Consider the following 21,526-nt stretch of genomic DNA (forward strand, 5'->3'; position numbering starts at 1 on the left):
AAAAAAAGAATATTAAGAGCTAATAAGAAATCCTCAAAAACACCCTAAATACCATTCTCCAATGTTGGCTGGTATTGAAACCAAAGCAGCCATATTCAGAGGGTCCTTGAGCTTCTCAGCTTTAAGATAATCTGCCAGTACCGGTAGAGGTGATCAAATGTACTGATGCTTTTGGCAATTTACTTAATAATCAGTAAGCCACTATTAATCTACTTGATGGTCCCAACATCAATACAAAATTAATTCTATGAGTGGTAGGCATATGCTGTCCATCATTTTTTCTATCCCCCTTCATTAAAAGGAAATTCAAAACAGAAGAAAAAAGACCTGAACAACTGAAAAATAACAGCCTGGCTATGAAAAGATAACTTTAATTTCAGTGTTGATTCAGCAAAGATAAAACAGCCTCTTCTAATAGCCTTACCTTAGCTGATGGAGTAATTAAGTTTTGGACAAAAAAGTATTTAATCTCTTTTAAAATCCAGATGATTTTATTTAAACTATAACAGGACATGTTCATCTAGTTTTAAAATATTCTCCTTTTTTTTTTTTTTTTTTTGGTTTTTGAGCTATTGGGAACATTTGCCCAAATGGCTCTGTCCAAATGTAAAATCATTCCATTTTACCACATAACAATTGCAACAAATATGGCAGATCTTTTCCAGAGCTCTTCCCTGACTCCACACGGACTATTGTGATCCACACAAGGTGAAAACTGCCTTGTCAAGGTGTGAAAGAACTCGTTTATACAACAAAGTGATACATGAAAGAAAAAGTTCTCAATAAATCTACTCCATCACTGATCCCCTTTCAGAGAGAGAATTTTGGCAATGGGATAAAGCTCAGGAATGGAGTGAGAACTTAATTTTTCAAATGTTACTTAATAATAAGATTTTAAAGGATGAAACTTTAGTTATTAAAGCTACATAAAAATATTCTGACATCACCATTTCTATGCTTAGAAACCTAGTGCTCTAATCAGATTTAACACAGAATTTGGTATTTCTGTTATACCATCTCAGTTTGTTCTCTGTTCAACTGATAAAATTCTTGAGGTATATAAAATAAATGGAATAAGGCATACTTACATGTTGCATATTTTATTGCATATATGGCATTGATTCTGTCTCTGAATTGAAAGCTACAATTCTATCACTCCATGCCTTAAGCAGAGACTACCATTAGTATCTTGAGTGAGAAAATCAGACAAAACACTCACAGTCTTTTCTAATGCAGTTCTGCCAGAGGAGTTTCCAGCTCTCTTACCTTTGGGTTCTTGTGATTCGTCATCACTGTCTGAGCTATCATTACTCACAATATGCTTTGCTGTAATATTTTCTGTGGAAAGAAAACAAAACAATGAAAGAATCTCAGGTGTCAAGACTCACAGTGAAATTTACTGTAAGGAAGTACTCTCAGCAAAACCACAGTGAGCTCTACTAGATTTATCAGTGTAAATCTAGATCAATTTAGTAAATTTTAATGTATTAGATTTACTAGTATTTTTCAAATTTCTCATTGGAAAACAAAATTTCCCAGAGCATGAAAAATTAGTTTAGAATTTATTCATATGTGATTTAAAGGGAAGAATTTTTGTTTACATTAATTCTTACAGGAAGAACAGCTTGATTACAGAATTCTTATTACCCAAAAGATACATTTTTCTTTAATTAAATATGCTGAAATGACGTTTATGAAAGTCAATATAGGGTAAAGCCAAAATCTACAATGGGCTACAACAGTTTTACTAAGATGAATGAAGTTACTAATATGAGGGGACTTTTTTTTAATAATAATGAATATTATCTATTGAAATGTGTGTTTTGGTTTCGACTTGTGCTTCCTCAGAATGTATTAAGAGAACAGTTATAAAAACTAAAATAGAAACCATAAAGCCTTAAAGATAAGAGTGAAATTTATCATTATTCCTAGCTCTCTTTTTTCAAGTAAAAAAGTACCCAAATTATGGAATACACAGACCATTTTATAATCATCATTTATAGAAAAATTAAACTTTGAGGGGACATTTACATGAAATCCTTTTCTGTAGAGTGACTTTTTTTCCCTTCTATTAGTCAATAGAATTTTTGTTTTTTTTGACTGACTTCAAATTTATAGTTTTCAGTGATAGAACCATGTGCGCTTTTAAACTCAGAAAAATATAGGTATAATATTTGGTTTGCTCATGCTGCTGCTGCTAAGTCACTTCAGTCGTGTCCGACTCTGTGTGACCCCAGAGAGGGCAGCCCACCAGGCTCCCCCATCCCTGGGATTCTCCAGGCAAGAACACTGGAGTGGGTTGCCATTTCCTTCTCCAATGCAGCAAAGTGAAAAGTGAAAGGGAAGGTGCTCAGTTGTGTCTGACTCTTCGCGATCCCATAGACTGCAGCCCACCAGGCTCCTCCGTCCATGGGAATTTCCAGGCAAGAGTACTGGAGTGGGGTGCCATCGCCTTCTCCATGGTTTGCTCATATTACACTCCAATTGACCTTAAAATCTTTCTTTGAAAGAGAAAAATGAAACTAAAACCACCTCTGAGCATGCCTTTAAGAGGCAGAGTTTAGCTGGCTAATGGATAAAAGGGTCACCAGGAGCCCTCAGATTCCCCTCAGTCACTCACCTCTCCGCTCTCATTCCTGGAAACCCTTCCCTAATCTGAGGTAACATGCATCCTGCCAGCTGGGGGTTCTCAGGACACAATATTCCCCTTAACTCTGACACACAGTGAAAGTAAAGAAGCTGCCAACCACTGGTCTCAAAGGGGACATCTAACAACAAAGAATATTCTCAAGAATGTTGAATATAAACATTCTGCTTTTCATCAGCCTTCAGCTATTGTCTCACTCACCCTCAGATGTGTTGCTTCAGCCCTATTCTCTTCCTATCTTAGGAGGAAAAAGCAACAAACCGTGGGCTTATCTGGATTATTCAAGAGAGAAGAGCAAGAGAAGCAAGCCTCACAAAAGGCAGTAGTTCTGTTCTGGCTGTCTCCTTTTTTTTCTTGCCTGAAATCTTCACATAACTTAGAGAAGAGTTTACTATACCCACAAAATTAAAGGTGAGAACAGGATATTCATCTGGGATACAATGTTCATTAAAATAAGTCACATCAGAGCATTTCAGCATTAAACACTTTGCCTTGCAGTTACCCTTTGGAGCATGTGGCCCTGCGGTTAAGGTCAGAGAACGCTCCGAAGTTCCAACCTTGGCTGCTTGTTCCCTGGGTGATGCTCAAAAGACAGGAGCAAGTTAAAGGACAAAGTGCCTCTTTGGTTGTTTTTATTTTTATTCTAAAGTCTTTGACTCTAGGGAAATCATAAGATCAGTTTCACATTATTTATTAAGAATTACACCCAAAATATTAAGGACTATAGAAAGTTGCTGCACTTAATATATATATATCACATATCGAAAATCAACTCTTGCAGGAAAAGTGACTTCACACTTTTTAAAAGTCAAGTTGGGGTACATCAATTAAAGTTATAATTGTATTTTTGTTTGCATATAGAGCTTAATTAAATCAGCTGTCATTGTCTACAATAACTAAGGACAGTTTATTAGGAAAAAACCCTACAGTAAGTTGTTAACATGCAAGTATTTTTCAAAGAGATTGTTGAAAAAGTCATTTCTGTTGTTCTGTTAACTCTGAAGTAGATGTGGGATACTTCAGAGGCACAGAAGAGGAGGTAGGGAGGTACTTTGTTGCTAATCTCCAGGATCCTTCCCAGACCATGCTGGGCTGGCCCCAAATTCAAATTCAGCATTCCCCTGACCCTTCTTACTTCCAGTCAAAATAGTCACAACAAAAATTCGGTGCTGACTACGATACAGATGGCACGGCACTTGAGAGAACCTGAATGTATGTTTTGTGTAGATCAAATTTATTCATTAAAGATAACATGTTTCTGTGGCATTAATATTATAACAAATGAAAACTACTGGTCCTCAATTGAGTTTTTCTACTTTTTACAAGTTGTATAAAAATTACTTTTAATTTATTATGGGCTCATGAGTTAGATTTGAAGAAAGTTATTAGCAGTAGTTTATTAGCTGTGATTTGAAATATTTTTTTCATGTTTTTGGTATGAATTGGCTATAAGAGGAGAAGGCAATGGCAACCTACTCCAGTACTCTTGCCTGGCAAATCCCATGGATGGAGGAGACTGGTAAGCTAATAGAATTCTAATAAGGTAATATTGAAGAGGTAAATAAACTATCAAGCTTGAATTTAAGTATCATATTGTGTTCAACTGTTGATGAATCTAATCATCCAAAAGCTGCCCTTATTCATAAAAGGAGACTAGATCTCCCTCGACTTACGATGGAGTTACATCCCAATAAGCCTACTGTAAGCTGAAAATTTTGTCAGATGCATCAGGCATGCATTTAATACATCTAATCTACTGAACACCACAACTTAGTCTAGCCTACCTTAAACACGCTCAGAAACTTACATTTAGCCTACAGTTGGGCAAAATCATCTACCACAAAGTCCACTTTATATTAAATGTTGAAGAGCTCACATAATTTATAGAATGCTATACTGGAAGTGAAAACCAGAATGCTTGATAGGGTGCATAATGGTTTTAAGTATATGGGTTGTTTACCATTGTGATCGCGTGGCTGACATGACTGGGAGTGGCAGCTTGCTATTGGGAGGGAGTATGTACTGCTTATCGCTAGCCTGAAAAAGGTCAAAACTCAAAATCTGAGGTATGGTTTCTACTGAGTAATATGACTTTTGCAGTATCGTACAGGTAAAAACTTGTCAGCTGAAACATAGTAAGTCAGGGACCACTTGTATTCTCTAATATGAATAGTATGTTTTGATATATAATAACTAAAAGGAGTAAAGATGCTCCAGTAATTTTGATTCCACTGTAGATATATACACTGGAATATTACTCAGCCACAAAAAGGAATGCATCTGAGTCAGTTCTAATGAGGTAGACAAGCCTAGAGCCTATTACACAGAGTGAAGTAAATCAGAAAAAGAAATATAAATGTCATATACATAGATCCCATATATATATGGAATCTAGAAAGATGTTACTGATGAATTTCTTTTCAGGGCAGCAATGGAGAAACAGACACAGAAAACAGACCTAAAGGACACAGGGAAGGGGAGGGGAGAAGGGAGAGGGTGAGATTTATGGAGAGAGCAAGATGGAAACTTACATTACCATATGTAAAACAGATAGCCAGTGGGAATTTGCCATATGACTCAGGGAACTCAAACAAGGGCTCCGTGACAATCTAGCAGGGTGGGATGGGGAGGGAAATGGAAGAGAGGTTTGGGAGGGAGGGGACATGGGTGTACCTATGGCTGATTCTTGTTGATGTATGACAGAAAACCACAAAATTCTGTAAAGCAAATATCTTTCAATTAAAAAAATTAAGGGGCAAAAAAAAAAAGGATTCTCAGGAATCAGCAGTTTCTATGAACTCTACAACCTCAATGTCAAAACGATAGTTAAGAGGTAAAAGCATGTATTTTTAGCAAATAATTATGTTGATTCATCTAAAATATTGATAGCATTAGAAAAATTACAATTTTATGAAGATTTAACTTTGTATGTATGTGCTAATCAATATAGCATAATTATGACCAATGCAAGCATGTTTTTACAATACCTAGTTCTTCTTCCATTGTGGAACCTTTACTTTGTGATCCAGAAACTCCCAAGACTCTGTTGAACAATATAGAAAAGGCACTACCCCAGACACCTAAAGGAGAGCAAAAACAGAATATGACTTAGAATGTACCAAGATTTAAAACAGTCAAACAAACTCATGGTAGATTTGGATCACTTACCCATTAAGAAATGCAAGGGGTTTTCTTCGTATTTCTTTACAACTGTTCCCATAAAAAATTTGCTTCCAAATAAGTCAGGTGCCATAAAAGTACCATATTTAGCCATGCCAATCTCAAACGGACTAAATTCAACCCAATCTGAAATGATTTTTAAAAATGCAATCCATTAGTAGAAAAATACTGCAGAGATATACACACCGATTACTCCAACACTGGCATAATTATTCTCATTCATTTAAAATATTTTTAAACATTAACAAATATCTATCATGTATATGAAAGTGAAAGTGTTAGTCACTCAATTGTGTCTGACTCTGCAACCCCGTGGACTGTAGCCTGCCAGGTTCCTCTGTCCATGAAATTCTCCAGGCAGGAATACTGGAGTGGGGAGCCATTCCCTTCTCCAGGGGATCTTCCTCACCCAAGGATTGAGCCTGGGTCTCCTACATTGCAGGCAGATTCTTTACTGTCTGAGTCATCACGGGAGGAGATTGGGGTGACAGAGGATGAGATGATTGGATGGCATCATTGACACAATGGACATGAGTCTGAACAAACTCCAGGAAATAGTGAAGGACGGGGAAATCTGGCATGCTGCAATCCATGGGGCCACAAAGAGTCAGACACGTCTTAGCAACTGAACAACAACGAACAACCATGTGTATGACATTATATAGATATTGGGGATGAAGCTCAAAGATGAATGAGAACACAAAAGGATTCCTTACTTTGCACAAATTGAATACCCTTTGGCATTTAAAAACTCAGACATCTTTTATAAAGTCCATCTTAATTACACACAGTTTTACAACTGCCGACTCAGATGTTTAAAATCCATGGAGGAGACAAAAGAAATTAAACTCTTTCTGATAATGGAAGCAGACTATAAAAATGGAAGAAAGTGATGTCTAACATTTGCCTTTTCTTCATCTTTCCTTAATTTTTCTTATTAACCATTATTCTAACACACAAAATTACAGTGCAAAGCTTTTATACTGTATATATTCAGAAATGCATAAGAATAGAGCCAACAGAGTTTATTTTCTCAGAGCAGAGGCTTTGCAGCCAGAAACTTGAGCTCAGATTCTGTTGTGTTGTTAACTAACTATGCAGCTTTGGATAGATTACATGTGTTCTCTGTGTCTTAGTCTCTTTATCTGTAAAATGCTAATAAAATCAGTAGATAGTTTGCAAGATTTTGGGGAGGAACCAATGAGTTAAGAAACTTAAAGAACTTAGAAGAGGACATAGTACATTTTAATCACTCAGTAAATAGTAGCCACTATTATATTTCATATATTGCTGTGGTTATAACTATGTCTAAAAATCATCTGAATCTTAATCTATCCAAACAGAATTCCTAGCTCTGAATCTCACTTCCTTGTCAGTTTCTCAATCTCCCCCTTCTTCGTAAATGTTACTTCTTTTCATATATTCATACCACCATCCATAATATCCTTACCACACTTTAGAATAACTCTTTCTTAGAGTTTAGATTTCTTTTTTGATGTGGAACAAGTTTAAAGTCTTTATTGAATTCATTACAAGATTGCTAAATGTTGCTTTTTTGGCCACAAGGTATGTGTGATTTCAGCTCCCTGACAAGATAGCAAACACACCCCCTGCACTGGAAGGCAATCACTTAACTACTGGACTGCCAGAGAAATCCCTAGGATTATTCTCGATGGTCCTTTTTGTCTTATATCTCGAAGAGAAAAAAATCAGGTTCTGCAGGCTCTATCGTCAGATGTGATTAGAAACTGGCTAGTGACCCATTTGGTCACCAAGACCATACTGGCATAAGCTGCCATACTCTCTCCTGGATCTTCACAATAGCCTCTTAAAACATTTTCTCTATTCCCCTACTATCTTTTAGATACCCTGTTGCCAGAATGAATTTTTGAAGACACAAATCACAGCATACTAATGCCAGTTGAAAACTTTCCAATGGCTTCTTATTTACTGAAATAAAAACATGGTCAAGAAGTGTTCACGATGGTCTGGCTCATGCTCCCTGACTGACCCGTGTCCTAAACAGTCTCCTAGCACATTTTTTCTTGCTTATTTCACTTCAGCCACATACCTTCTTAATTTCCTCCAAGAAACCAAGCTCATTCCCACCTTGCAGCCCTTATGCTCCCTATTTCCTTCTGTAATCATAAGGCTTGCTCCTTCTTACCCTTTAGTTCAAAGTCTTTGTTGACCATTTTCTATGGAAGGCAACTACCATGCATCCCTGCCTAACCCCAAACCCTCTGTCCTCCTTTTTCATCTCAGTTTTCTCTTTTCTAAAATTTTTGCATCTTTAACCCCTTATCCAACAATCTGAAATCCAAATAACTCCAAAATTCACATGGATTTTGCTATTGGATTTTGCAGTTCCTTTGCCATTCATTTGATGCTAAAATTTGCCCTGAATTCATTTAGTAGAAAACCAGTCTTAATCTTAATCTTCACATGAGGCTTAATCTTTACATATCTCACTCAATATGAATATCAATACATCCCACTGGAGAAATCACTATTTGATTATAAGACCCCAGTGGGGCATTACATAATATATAGTATAAGCACATGTAATATAGTGTAAGTATATTTTATAACTTCAAAATCTAAAATATTCTGAATTTTAAAACACTTGTCCTCAAAGTTGTGGGGAAAAAATCATGGATATGTATGTTTTTATTATTTACTCAATAATATAGAACGTTCTACTTTTGTGAAACAAGTTATAAACCACAATTGTGATGAGAACACAATGCAATTCATTTCAGATCAAAGCCAAATGGCACATATACCCTTCATGACAAAGTGGTATGTTTTATAATGATTTACATGGAGTTAGTGAGATATGACTAACAATGAATCAGAGACCATTAGGAAACTTTCTATATCACCACAAGTAATTTCTTATCTGTGAGTTTCATACCCTTATCCGTAGTACTGAAACAAAGATTTCCTGGTTCTACTTCTCCAGCAGTCTCTTCTTGTTTAATGCTGTGGTTTTGTGCACACATTTTTGAGAGGCAGATCTCTCTGATCCTTACTGAAGAAGTCACCATGGTATTTGGACTACTATTTCTCTGCTGCTGAACTAGTACATTTCAAACTTGAATTTCTCTCATGAACCTCCATCTATTCATCTCCAACACCCTGTTGTGAATTTACACTTGGGTATGGTGCCATCACATCACCCTACACTTGCCTGGAAAGGAATTCATCACCTTTCTTCCTGCTCTAGCTCACCTGTTTCTATAAATCATGCTATCACAGCCCAGGAAAAAACTCTCATCCGAAATCACTCTTAGACCCACTCACCTCAAATCCATCCATCCATCGCACATTTCACTGGTAATATTTAAGTTTTTCACATCCATCTTCTCCTCTCTTTCCTTATCAGTATCTCCCTAGTTCTAAGCCCTTATTTACAAAAATATAGTAATACCACTACTTTCAGTTTGTTTCTGTGCCAATCTACCCATATGAACTATTAAAATACTTTTTTTCAAAAACACAACTTAAACAGCTTCCTACCAAAAATCATTAAATGTTTCCCCTTATCATAATTGAATAGAAACATTTCTATCTGGAAGTCAAATCTTTCTATAGCTTGACACTAATGGTTTTTCCAAATATACCATCTACTCTTCACCAGTTCATACATTAACCAAATCTAGTGTCTTTTTACTACTCCCTGAAACACACCTTTGGCTTCCCTTCTGAGCATTTTCTTATACTGTTTTACACAAAGATGATGTTTCACCCCCAATTGGTAGATCTTTCCAAGTTCAACTTGAACCTGAGTTCTACCACCTTTATGAAGTCTTTCTTACAACTACGCTAAATCTCTACTATCTTACACGTTTATGTCAGGTCTATATACTTTAACAGACAACAGCATTCTATGTGTATTTTTCTTGCCAATAGGAATGGAATCTTCTTGAGGAAGAGTACTATGTTTTTCTTCTGTAATGTCTGTTAAAGGACTTAACATGATGTGAAGTTGTAAATTGTGCTCAGTAATTGCAATTCACTGACAACGCAAATTAAAGGTTGAAATCCTATCATAGAGATGTAGTGAAGTAGAGGAGTCAAAAATATGTAACCATTTAAACAACTAACGTTTATTTGTTTAAAGTCTTCAAAAGGTGAACATGCTTAAAACTTTTCTAAGAGGGAAGAAAAACATTCTCTAGTATTATTGAAATAAAGTTGATAAAACTTCTGTAAGCTAAGATAACTAGGATCTTTGACTTTTTATAATATAATTTGAATAATATTTTAACTTTTTTCCTGAATAGCTGACCCATTTTAATCCAAGCAAATTTTAAAGGCATAAAGTATAGACATGTCTCTCATTTATTTCTTCCACAACTCAAGCTCTTTGAACATTCATAACATGCCCCTTTGAATGTCTTATCTGTGTACAAGATCCACATAACTAATGCTTCATGGTTTTGTCCAACTCTGTTGGAAGAAACCGCTTGAACCTCCTTATCATAGGAGCTTAACAGTGAAGGTTAATGGGGCTTCTCTTATCTCGGTAACGATATCTCAGTTAGGCAGCTGGCCCAAATCAAGCACGTTCATGTTGAAAGACTACTAACTGAACATAAAGCAGCCTTTTCCTACTCTAAATAAATCAAAAATATTCACTCGCTAAAATATTATTCATTCTTTAATTATTTTACTGAGATTTTCTCTTGAGAATGGCCACTGACTGGAAGTATAGAATAAAAAGAGTCAACTGTGAAAATGCCCTAAGAATCATAACAGTAATAAAAAATTTATTATATTTTAATGTGTCTTTTTCACATTCAGTATTATCCATGTCTCATTCAATTGTCTTAACAGCTCTGTAAGATAAACTGATTTATTAATATTTTTTTAATAATGAAAATAAGAATCAGAGAGAGTAATAGACCTACTTAAGGTGTATATTTACCAACCAATTTCCAAGCATTCCAAGACTTCACAAGACACCAGCTAAAGGAAAACAAAACAACAACAACAAAAACAATGTATCATGGCCTTTTCTTTTCATATATGATAGAATGTGAATCAAGAGAAGTTCTAGATGTACAAGCTGGATTTAGAAACACCAAAGGAACTGGAGGTCAAATTGCCAACATAGGAAAAATAAGAGAATTACAGAAAAACATCAACTTCTGCTTCATTGACTACACTAAAGCTTTGGATTGTGTGGATCATAAAAACTATGGAAAATTCTTAAACCTACCAGACCACCTTATCTGCCTCCTGAGAAACTTGTATTCAGGTCAAGAAGCAACAGTTAGAACCAGACAGAGAACAACAGACTAGTTCCAACTTGGGAAAGGGGTACATCAAGGCTATATATTGTCACCCTGCTTATTTAACTTCTATGCAGAGTACATTATGCAAAATGATGGGCTGAATGAAGCACAAGCTGGAATCAAGATTGCCAGGAGAAATATCAATAAACTCAAAATGCAGATGACATCACCCTAATGGCAGAAAGCAAAGAGGAACTGAAGTCAAAACACTGGCTTAAACTCAATATTCAAAAAACTAAGATCATGGCCTCTGGCCCCATCACTTCATGGTAAATAGATGGCGAAACAACGAAAACAGTAACAGACTTTATTTTCTCAGGCTCCAAAATCACTGCAGATGGTGACTACAGCCATGAAATTAAAAGATGCTTGCTCCTTGGAAGAAAAACTATGACAAACCTAGACAGCATATTAAAAAGCAGAGACATTACTTTGCTAACAAAGGTCCATCTAGTCAAGGCTATGGTTTTTCCAGTGGTCACATATGGATGTGAGAGTTGAACCATACATAAGGCTGAGTGCTGAAGAACTGATGCTTTTGAACTGTGGTGTTGGAGAAGACTCTTGAGACTCCCTTGGACTGCAAGGAGATCCAACCAGTCAATCCTAATGGAAATCAACCCTGAATATTCACTGGAAGGACTGATGCTGAAGCTGAAGCTCCAATACTTTGGCCACCTGATATGAAACGCCAACTCACTGGAAAAGACCCTGATACTGGGAAAGATTGAAGGCAGGAGGAGAAGGGGACAAAAGAGGACGAGATGGTTGGATGGCATCACTGACTCAATGGGCATGAGTTTGAGTAAGTTCCAGGAGACAGTGAAGGACAGGGAAGACTGGTGCGCTGCAGTCCATGGGGTCGCAAAGAGGTGGACATGACTGAAGAACTGACAACAACAATGATCTCTTTCACAAAATGTGGTTCCTTATTACTGCTGAGTATGCCATGCTTATCCTAGAATCCTAGGGTATCCTAGAATAAAACTGAACGTCTTAGTCTCCATCTGACAACTAAATTTGCTTTCATATACAAATTCCATTCATTTTTAAAATCCAGACCTCTAACTTTTTTCATACAGTTTTCACAGAAGATTCCAAATTGTTAAGATTTACTGAAACTTCATTTGGGCTTACAATTAAGTTCTTTATATACTTTATCTCATTTATTTAGCAAAAACTATGAGAATCTCATCTTCACTTTAACAGACGAGGAAACAGGCTAAAAGATATCATAATTTGGCCAAGGAAACAGTGCATAGTACCATTCTGCTCTTCTTTTGCCTTAACTTCTTTAATAACTGCTGTAAATTTCTCAAAAAGTTTACTAGGTCTTACAGGAAAAGGGTAACATACTGTGGAGGGGAAGAGAATTCATACTTCATGCCTGGAGCACTACGTTCTACATCATCAGCAATCAGAGAAATCAATACTTTCATAAAAGGAACAAAGTATTTCAAGACCAATTCTTAGCTCTTCTACTTACTTTGTATGTGGCAATCATCGAATCTTTCTGAAATTTTGTTTTTTCTTCTTTGAAGAAATACTAAATACATCTCCCTCCCTCCCTAGGTTATAGTTAATATTGAATAAGATAATAAATATGACGAGTGCTTTCTGAACCATATGCATGAGAAACATTTTAGTCAAGATAACTGATAGACACTTGAATGAATGATTTCCAGGTGTACTGCTTTTATAAACTATTCCAAATCTTGCTTGAGGGTAGTCAGTTGAAGAAAAAGTGAGAGTTAGAAAAATGCAAAAGAATTCTAGATATAAATCTAGAATTAATTTCATGCCATTTACAATGATTTTTTTAAGCTCATGATGTGACTAACGTCACTGAGGTACTTTTCCTAAAAATATAATGAACCCTACCAACCACAGGCATAGATGTGCCACACTGCAAACTAGGACTGTCAGTGGCCCCCAGAAAGAAGTAGAGAGTCATGTATTTTGATAGCACCCACCAAGAAGCAGAGCTACAGAAGAAATAAATGTTTATATCTGAGACTTAACAGAATGAGGCATTTTATTCACCATCTGTCACAAATACAGACTGATACGTTTAAGGTGCTAAATTATAAAAATTAGAATAGAGTTTTAAATTATAAACATATGTCATGTAACTCAATTTAATGAACAGACAAGCAGCAAGCAAAAAGATATGCATTGCCTAAAATAGGCAAGGTACTTTGTTAAAAATCCTCGACAAATGGATAATTAAGACTGAATATTGACTACATTCATGATTTACTTTTATATATCTCCTTTCCCACTGATTTGAATGAAGACATATTAGTAACCAGTTTCATAGGATATCTCTGCAACCAGAAAATTATCTAGTGTAAAATATTCTTACATTTTCAAATGTTTTATGTTACAGAAAATATATTAAAATAAGCAACTAAAATAGCTTATGATTTTCCTCTAAAAAAAATCATTAAGAACCACAGTTCCAAGTTTCCAGGAAATGTTTTGCAAGATGAAATTCCGTACCTGCAAACATCAGCTCTGAGACATCAGGTTTGACATGGAGACAGGTGAAAAGAGGCAAAGGACACTGTCCAGTACTAACTTTTTCCTTCAAACTACTCAAGGTAGTGTTCATTCTCTGTCCACAGAAGTAAGAAAAGGTATTACATATATAAACTGTTACAGATAAGAAAAAAAAAATCTATGTAAAATAGTGCTTCCAATCAAGACCCTTAAAATTTTATGATAAAAATTAGCCTTATTATTACCTAGAAATCTTTGATCCTGAAAAAAAATAAAATCTCACTGGAAGTAATTATCTTCATTCCAAAAAACAGCCATAACTCTGGGGACTACGTTGAACTGGAAAATGATTTGGCAGCAATGGAGCCCAGAAGGAATTTAGCCCCCAGATTCTCTGGCACAGGCTCCATACGCCTACTTCATCTTCAGATAAAATATCACCCTATGGTCATATGTCAAATGTGTTTCTGCCATGTGATTCATCCTTTTTTTCTGGCTCTCTCCAGGCAACCTCCATTCTTCCTCTGCCACTTAAATATTGCTTGTATTCACCTCTTTATCTAAAAATATTGCTACTTGGGCAGAATGAGCAGTTGAGAGTTAAAATGTATAGCTTTCTAAAGAAAAAGAATACAAAAGTATTTCCCTATACATCAAAATTGACACATGGGGAGTTCCCTGGAAGTCCAGGGGTTAGGACTCCTCACTCAAACTGCTGAGAGTGTGGGTTCTGTCCCTGGTCGGGGAACTAAAATCCCATAAGCCAAGCAGCACAGCCAACAACAACATATAATTGACACACATAGCTAGAATAAATTAGTAGGCACAATTGTAGCATGAAAAGTAGAAGAGTTATATCTGGCAGGGAGTATGTACTCAGTGCATGTTTATAGTATAATGGCAGTCAACTGACTTTTACAAAAATGCATCACATTTTGTTTTATTTAAAAACATGATATACATGGTCTTCTTGCATTAAAAGGATTGTAGACCGAGACAGAGCTTACATTGTGAATTAGTGTTTCTCCTATTAACATCCCGAAGATATCAGTAAAGGTGACAGGTTGTCCAGAACTTTTTTTCCTCCATAAAGACTCAACATATCTTTTAATTTTCTGTGGTGTGAGAAGTAAAAGAGGGTTGTGGCTGACATTTTTCATTAGCTCTTCGTTAATCTCCTCTGGCCCTTTCTCTGGAAAATCAGGGTGAGAATATAAGGTCGACATATACCTGTAAAGAAAATAAAAGATAATCAATCAGAATAAAGGGTATCACATAGTAAGTAGTCTCCAAAGAAAGCAGGCGTCTCTGCTATCAGAAAAAGAAAGAATAATGGAAGTATTTGATTAACTGATCTTCTGATTGAACCTGCTGCTGCTGTTAAGTCGCTTCAGTCGTGTCTGACGCTGTGCGACCCCATAGATGGCAGCCCACCATGCTCCCACTTCCCTGGGATTCTCCAGGCAAGAACACTGGAGTGGGTTGCCATTTCCTTCTCCAATGCATGAAAGTGAAAAGTGAAAGTGAAGCCACTCAGTCATGTCCGACTCTTAGCAACCCCATGGACTGCAGCCTACCAGGCTCCTCCATCCATGGGATTTTTCAGGCAAGAGTAGTGGAGTGTGTTGCCATTGACTTCTCCATCTGATTGAAGATATTAACTCATTTAAGAAAAGAATGCATCAATCAGAAAATAGCTGTTCTACAAGAGACGTAAAGGGGAGATCTCAGAGGAAACACTGAACTTCCCTTGCATAGTCCAGAGGAGAGAATGCCTACTGGGCTCACTCTCCACTCTCTCTTCTCCAGGAATGGGCATCCCTATCTGACCATCAGACACTGATGACACAACACATTGAGAACCATGTGAATAAATGGGACTTTTCTGGATATAATGGGCTTCCCTGGTGGCTCAGACAGTAAAGAACCCACTTGTAATGCAGGAAACCTGGCTTTGATCCCTGGGTCAGGAAGATCCCCTGGAGAAGGAAATGGCAACCCACTCCAGTATTCTTGCCTGGAGAATTCCATGGACAGAGGAGCCTGGTGGCTATAGTCTATGGCTTCCCAAAGAGTTGGTCACGACTAAGCGATTAACACTTAACTTTTTTTTTTTCTGTATATAATACTAGCCAAGCAATCTGATAATTTCACTTTCCATGGTGATTATCTATAGGTAGAGAATGTGCTATCCAGACTATTGTGAATGCCTAAGTCTCTGGATACATGTGGTTTTTGTTTTAATTGTCCATTGGCCAACGAGACAAAAATCCCAAGTCTTGCCAACTGTATGTCTCAGAATTTCTGAGCATACAAATCTAATGGTGAAATCCTAGAGAGAATAGTGCTATCAGGTAAATGTCTTCTTGTGAAGATTCTGGAACCAGCCATTTGGCCACTTAAGGTGATGCTGGAAATCAACATGTAGCTTAGTATTTGATACTGAGATGATAAATGAAGTTACAGTCTTCCTGGAAACCAGTATCTTTACTACTGTAGCTCTCATACTAAATATTAATTATTAGTTTTCTTAACTGTCTCCCTTAATTAGTTGTGATCACCATCAGGGAAAGCTTTACTTATTTATATCTGTTTTTATCTCAATGATTAGCCAATGCCTAGTATATGACAAGCATGATTGTTTTGAACTGTTGAACTGAGAGCACAAAATAATGAAATATTCCACCACTTCATCCAACCAAAGAGAACATAGTGAATATATTTAAATCTCCTGTTTCCTTATATTCAAGTCAAATTGCCACCACAATGATTTATTTTCCCTTCATACAGGAGAAAAAACTAACTCTGGTATGTTCTAGGCCTGAGCAGGCTAATTGATCACAAGGTATTGTCTTGAAGACTTGCAATAGCTTTCAATTCTTCTATTTTAAAGATAAGCAGAGGATTGATGAATTTATAATATTTCCACAGTTCCCTAATTAGGAACAGAAGAACTCAAATTTAAATTTAAATTTAAATCTCCCCTGATTGATAGGTTTTATTTCTTAAAAAATCTTTAAAATGATTTCAAGTCTTAGAGACCAAATGATTCCCACTACACACTGAACTGGAATTTTTTGATGGATTCAGAGTTATTTAGAGACAAACTGATATTAACCATAACTTAACAAATGGAGAGTGATTATAGACTGAAAATGGAACATATGCTCTGCAAAAAAATTTAAAATTCTTAAAAGAGATTTATTACACAAACATTTCTTAACATTAATGATAAGGATTCTTAACATTTCTCATAACATGCAATAGTATCACTGACTCAATGGACATGAATCCAAGCAAAATCCAGGAGATAGTGAAGAGCATGGGAGCCTGGCATGCTGCAGTCCATGGGGTCACAAAGAGTCAGACACAACTTAGAGACTGAACACAGCAACAAAGATTAAGTCAAACAGGCGAACTCTGAACTCAAGCCTGGTATAATCAACACATATCTACTAAAGAGACAGCTGACGCTGCTAGAAAGATGGAGAGTCCATTCACTTCTATAGCTGATCCAAGTTCTGCTGCATGATTCATCTGTATAAAGTGAAAGTGATGTCACTCAGTCGTGTCCGACTCTTTGCGACCCCATGGACTGTAGCCTACCAGGCTCCTCTGTCCATGGAATTTTCCAGGCAAGAATACTGAAATGGGTTGCCATTTCCTTCTCCAGGGGATCTTCCCAACCCAGGGATCGAACCCAGGTCTCCTGCACTGTAGGCAGACGCTTTTACCATCTGAGCCACCAATTCTGGACCTCACCATACTTTTCAATAAATGCACATATTGCTGTAAAGATATTGGTTTACATTTAAAGATACAATAAAAATGGAAAAACAAAAATTCTCTTTGAGTCTCTAAGTGATCAGTTCTGGCACTATTCAGAATGTGTTTCATCCTTTATGATAACATTAAGAAATCCTTTATTAGTCTCAGTTATTATCAAGAATAAGTTCTACATCCATGGACCACTGGCTTGCCCTTAACTTATAAAAAATGTATATTATGTAACTATGGATTGTTTGGATTTAGCCTTGAATTCTAGAAAACTTAAACCCAAGCCTATGTCTCATGCCTCCCAAAGCTACAGGTTATAGCATGAATTTTTAATTTAATTTATAGTTCTATACATATATACATACAACACACATATATTGATACATTTTTCCCACTTCTGTCTTTATTGTATGAAATCAATAGTTTTACTTTACTTGTAAAACTATATTAAATCATTTACTTAATGAAGCAGGATTTAAAAACAAGGAAAAGGAAAAGAATCTACATGATGTCAGTAGAAATCAACTCAGTCACAGAATAGTTTTTTTAAAGGTAGGTGAAAAGGAAACAATATGATAATTCTGCTATTGGAAGTTGTTTTTAACAGTTCAGCAGAAAGATGTAATTACTCAAATCTCATTTACATTACTTAAGACTTCTTTATATTTAGTTGGTCTTTCAGTGAATTAATGTATGATTTTAACAGGCACCTTAGCCTCATAAATTTCCTCCAGAAAAACCTGGAGCCTCTTCTTTTCTTGTTCCTTCCTCCCAGTGTTAGCCACTGGATCTAGACTGAAAATCCATCCTCTTAGGTTAAGGGATTGCTCAAAATCTAGGACTCTGTGCCCCAATTTCAGAGGTAGGTCTTTATAAGAGGTGAAATGTATATGGATGTCAGCTCAATTCTCTGTTTTTGCTCCATGTAGAATGGCTGCAGTTCATTTTCTGCTCTCTAAAGTTTGAAGTTATCTCATTCACATAGGGAGTCTCTTTCCCCTTTCTTTCTTCCTCTCTCATCAGAAGATTGGCTCAAGTATACAAGTCCCTTAGAGAAACAGAAAGACCTACAACACCTCAACCATTTGCACTGGAGCTAATGTTTTCTGCTTGTTCAGTATTTATAAACCCATTGCCCTTAGAATTAACAAGTGTGAATTGGATAGACCTTTGATGACATCATAGCGGTGACATCTATGACTTGAATTTTTGCTTTGGTGATGGCTAAAAATGGATTAGAAGGCAATGGTCAATTTTCCTAAAATAGCATTTTTTTAAACTTTTGTATTCACTTTTATGGTTTTCAACATATTTATATGATAGGCCACCTCATTCTCTCCATATGAATGCCTTTTAGGCTAAATACAAATTAAATAAATAAACAAAATTATTCCAGAGAGCAAGGAATTCTCAGCTCAATTCCTGATGCCAAATCACAGAGTCGATGTTTTAAAATATTAGTGCCTGGTGCCTCAGGACCTTCCTAATCAAAATCTTCAGGGATAAAGATCTAGAATTTCTGTGCTTAAAAAAGTTCCAGAAGTAATTCTCATATGCAACTAATGCTGCACATGTCTTGACAAGACCCTCAACACTGTGAAGCAAATATCCTGAAACCCTAAAGAAATCCTTAGATTCATTTTTCCCCCAAATGCAATTACCTATGCAAATCTTCATTTTGTCATTAAGTATATGACAAGTGGGAGTGGTTCATAGGCATACAAAATAAGCGTATTCCCCACCTCAAACAACATATTTTTCTAACATAATCTTTATCTTTTAGTCTACCATTTCTTATTGGTCAACTTCTCTTAAAACTGGTTTATTTTCCAATGTCCCACAAATTCTTCAGACTGTTAAACTGAGAGTTTTCATTCTTGAATCCCATTTTATAGCTTCAAATCAGGTCCTATGGTCTATAGATACAGAACTGTTCTCATTTTTCCTTTCAGTGATAATGACATACAAATACAGCAGTCAATATCCAATAATCTAACAATCCCACTACTGGGCATATACCCAGAGAAAATCATAATTCCAAAAGACATGGCTCACTGAAGCAGTATTCACAATAGCCAGGACATGGAAGCAACCTAAATGTTCATCAGCAGAGGAATGAGTAAAGAAGGTGAAGCATACATATACAACGGAATATCATTCAAACTATAAAAAGGAATGAAATTGGGTCATTTGTAGAGACGTCGATGGACCACCTGGAGACTGTCACACAGAGTGAAGTAAGTCAAAAAGAGAAAAACAAGTATCGTATATTAATGCATATACATGGAATCTAAAGAAATGGTATTGAAGGTCTTATTTGTAGACCAGAAATAAAGATACAGACGTAGAGAGTAAACATAGAGACACCAAGGGAGGGGAAGAAAGGTTGGGATAAATTGGGAGATTGGGATTGACATACATACATTATTGATAGCATGTGTAAAATAGATAACCAATGAGAACCTACTGTGTAGCACAGGGAACTCTACTCAATACTCAGGGCTGACCTAAATAGGAAAGAAATCCAAAAATAAAAAGAGGGGATATATATATACGAATAGGTGATTCACTTTTCTGTACAGCAAAACTAACACAACATTGTAAAGCAACTCTCCTCCAATAGAAATTAATTTATTAATGAAAAAAAGGAGAAAAAAATCAACAGCCCTTTGATACTCCAGATGAACAGCTGTGCTGAGGGAGAGCGCTGTGTTCACTGAGTAAGGAACACAGGCTCACTGTCACTAGTTCACTCAGGCCTATTTAATGAATAACAGCCATCATCCAAAAGTCATTTCAGAAATAATTACTATAAAGGTAGCAGCAATTACAAAGAAGCTTTTGTCTTACATAAAGTTCTTTTCAGTAAACATTACATATGTCTTACATAAAGTTCTCTCACAGACAACATTATGGGAGGTCCCAGCCTTCTCCAGATATTCCTGTATTACCTAACTTGTGCCAGGGAATGGTCATGTATCAGCAGAATATAAAAACTTACACAAGAGTGCAATTTGTTTTTCCAAGTCTTTCTGAATCCCTTCCTTCAAACTGTCTACCTTCTCACCTGTACTTTTCAAAAGAAAATTTTAATATGAATCATCCTGATCACTTTTTCTTTTGTCTCAAGAAGTATGTCTTCTCCATGGTTGACAGCTTTTTATCTTATCCCTATCCTCTCTCTGCCCAAATCTTTCTATCCATGATCCGTTTCTTTATCTTTCATCTATCCCTCTACACTATTTCCTTTATCTCAGACTTCTACATAAACACTCTAGTCTCTTATATTCTGAAAACAAAGCAAAAACATTTCCTGAGTCCTATATTCCCCTTCTTGAAATAGTAAATGGCTCCTACTAAGATTCACATTTCCATCTTTTTCCTTTCATATTCTATTCATTTCCTATTGGTAATTTCATGATCAAAGGTGCCCTTCATGTACCTTATCTACCTTAATTTTTGCTAAAACCAAGGAAACTCTAAACCCAGTTCTAAGCGAAGCTTCTCACAGATTTTTGCTCTATTAAAATATACACTACTTGTGAAGCACTCCCCATCCTTGGCTACTTTGCACTGTCTGTTATTGTTTTCTTCTTCTTCTTCTTTTGGCCCACTAACTTTTTGGATGTTTTGGAGATCTACAAATGGAATGACTGATGATAATAACTGAAGTGGTAGAAGGTGGTGAAATTACTAAGGGAAGATGCGTAAATATAATAGAACAAAAGGGAGGTCCCGGAGAAAAGCTCATTTTAAGGGGAAAAGTAGTACAAGCAGAAAAGACAACAATGAAGAGAGAGCAATCAGAGAGGATGGGTGGGGGGGGCAAGATAGGTGGGATCTGAAAGAGGGACAATTCAATGTGTGAAATGTCTCAACTCCCAGCCTCATCTTCCCAGACTCCCTGCAGAAGTCAAGGAAAATAACTTCAAAAGACACCATTATATTTGGAAATTATGTGGTCTCCAGGTAAAAAAGGATTGTAAGAATTTTAGGAGTGCACGCTGTGCATGCTCAGTCTGAATCTTTGTGACCCTGTGGACTGTACCCCACCAGGCTCCTCTGGCCATGGGATTCTCCAGGCAAGAATACTGGAGTGGGTTGCCATGCCCTTCTC

General features: G+C 36.4%; 1 protein-coding gene across 1 annotated transcript in view; it reads right to left on the reverse strand.

Moving 5' to 3' along the window:
• The window catches only part of PLA2G4A (phospholipase A2 group IVA), a 171,162-nt gene that overhangs the window by 37,915 nt on the left and 111,721 nt on the right, over positions 1-21,526 (reverse strand). The window contains exons 9-13 of the mRNA XM_040263791.1: positions 14,640-14,862; positions 13,633-13,747; positions 5,816-5,953; positions 5,635-5,727; positions 1,267-1,338 (exon numbers count right to left, since the gene is read on the reverse strand). Of these exons, the coding sequence (XP_040119725.1) occupies positions 1,267-1,338; positions 5,635-5,727; positions 5,816-5,953; positions 13,633-13,747; positions 14,640-14,862 (641 nt within the window). The remainder of the gene's footprint in view (positions 1-1,266; positions 1,339-5,634; positions 5,728-5,815; positions 5,954-13,632; positions 13,748-14,639; positions 14,863-21,526) is intronic.

This window comes from Oryx dammah, unplaced genomic scaffold (genome assembly GCF_014754425.2).
Source record: "Oryx dammah isolate SB20612 unplaced genomic scaffold, SCBI_Odam_1.1 HiC_scaffold_21, whole genome shotgun sequence".
Classification (NCBI taxonomy): domain Eukaryota; kingdom Metazoa; phylum Chordata; class Mammalia; order Artiodactyla; family Bovidae; genus Oryx; species Oryx dammah.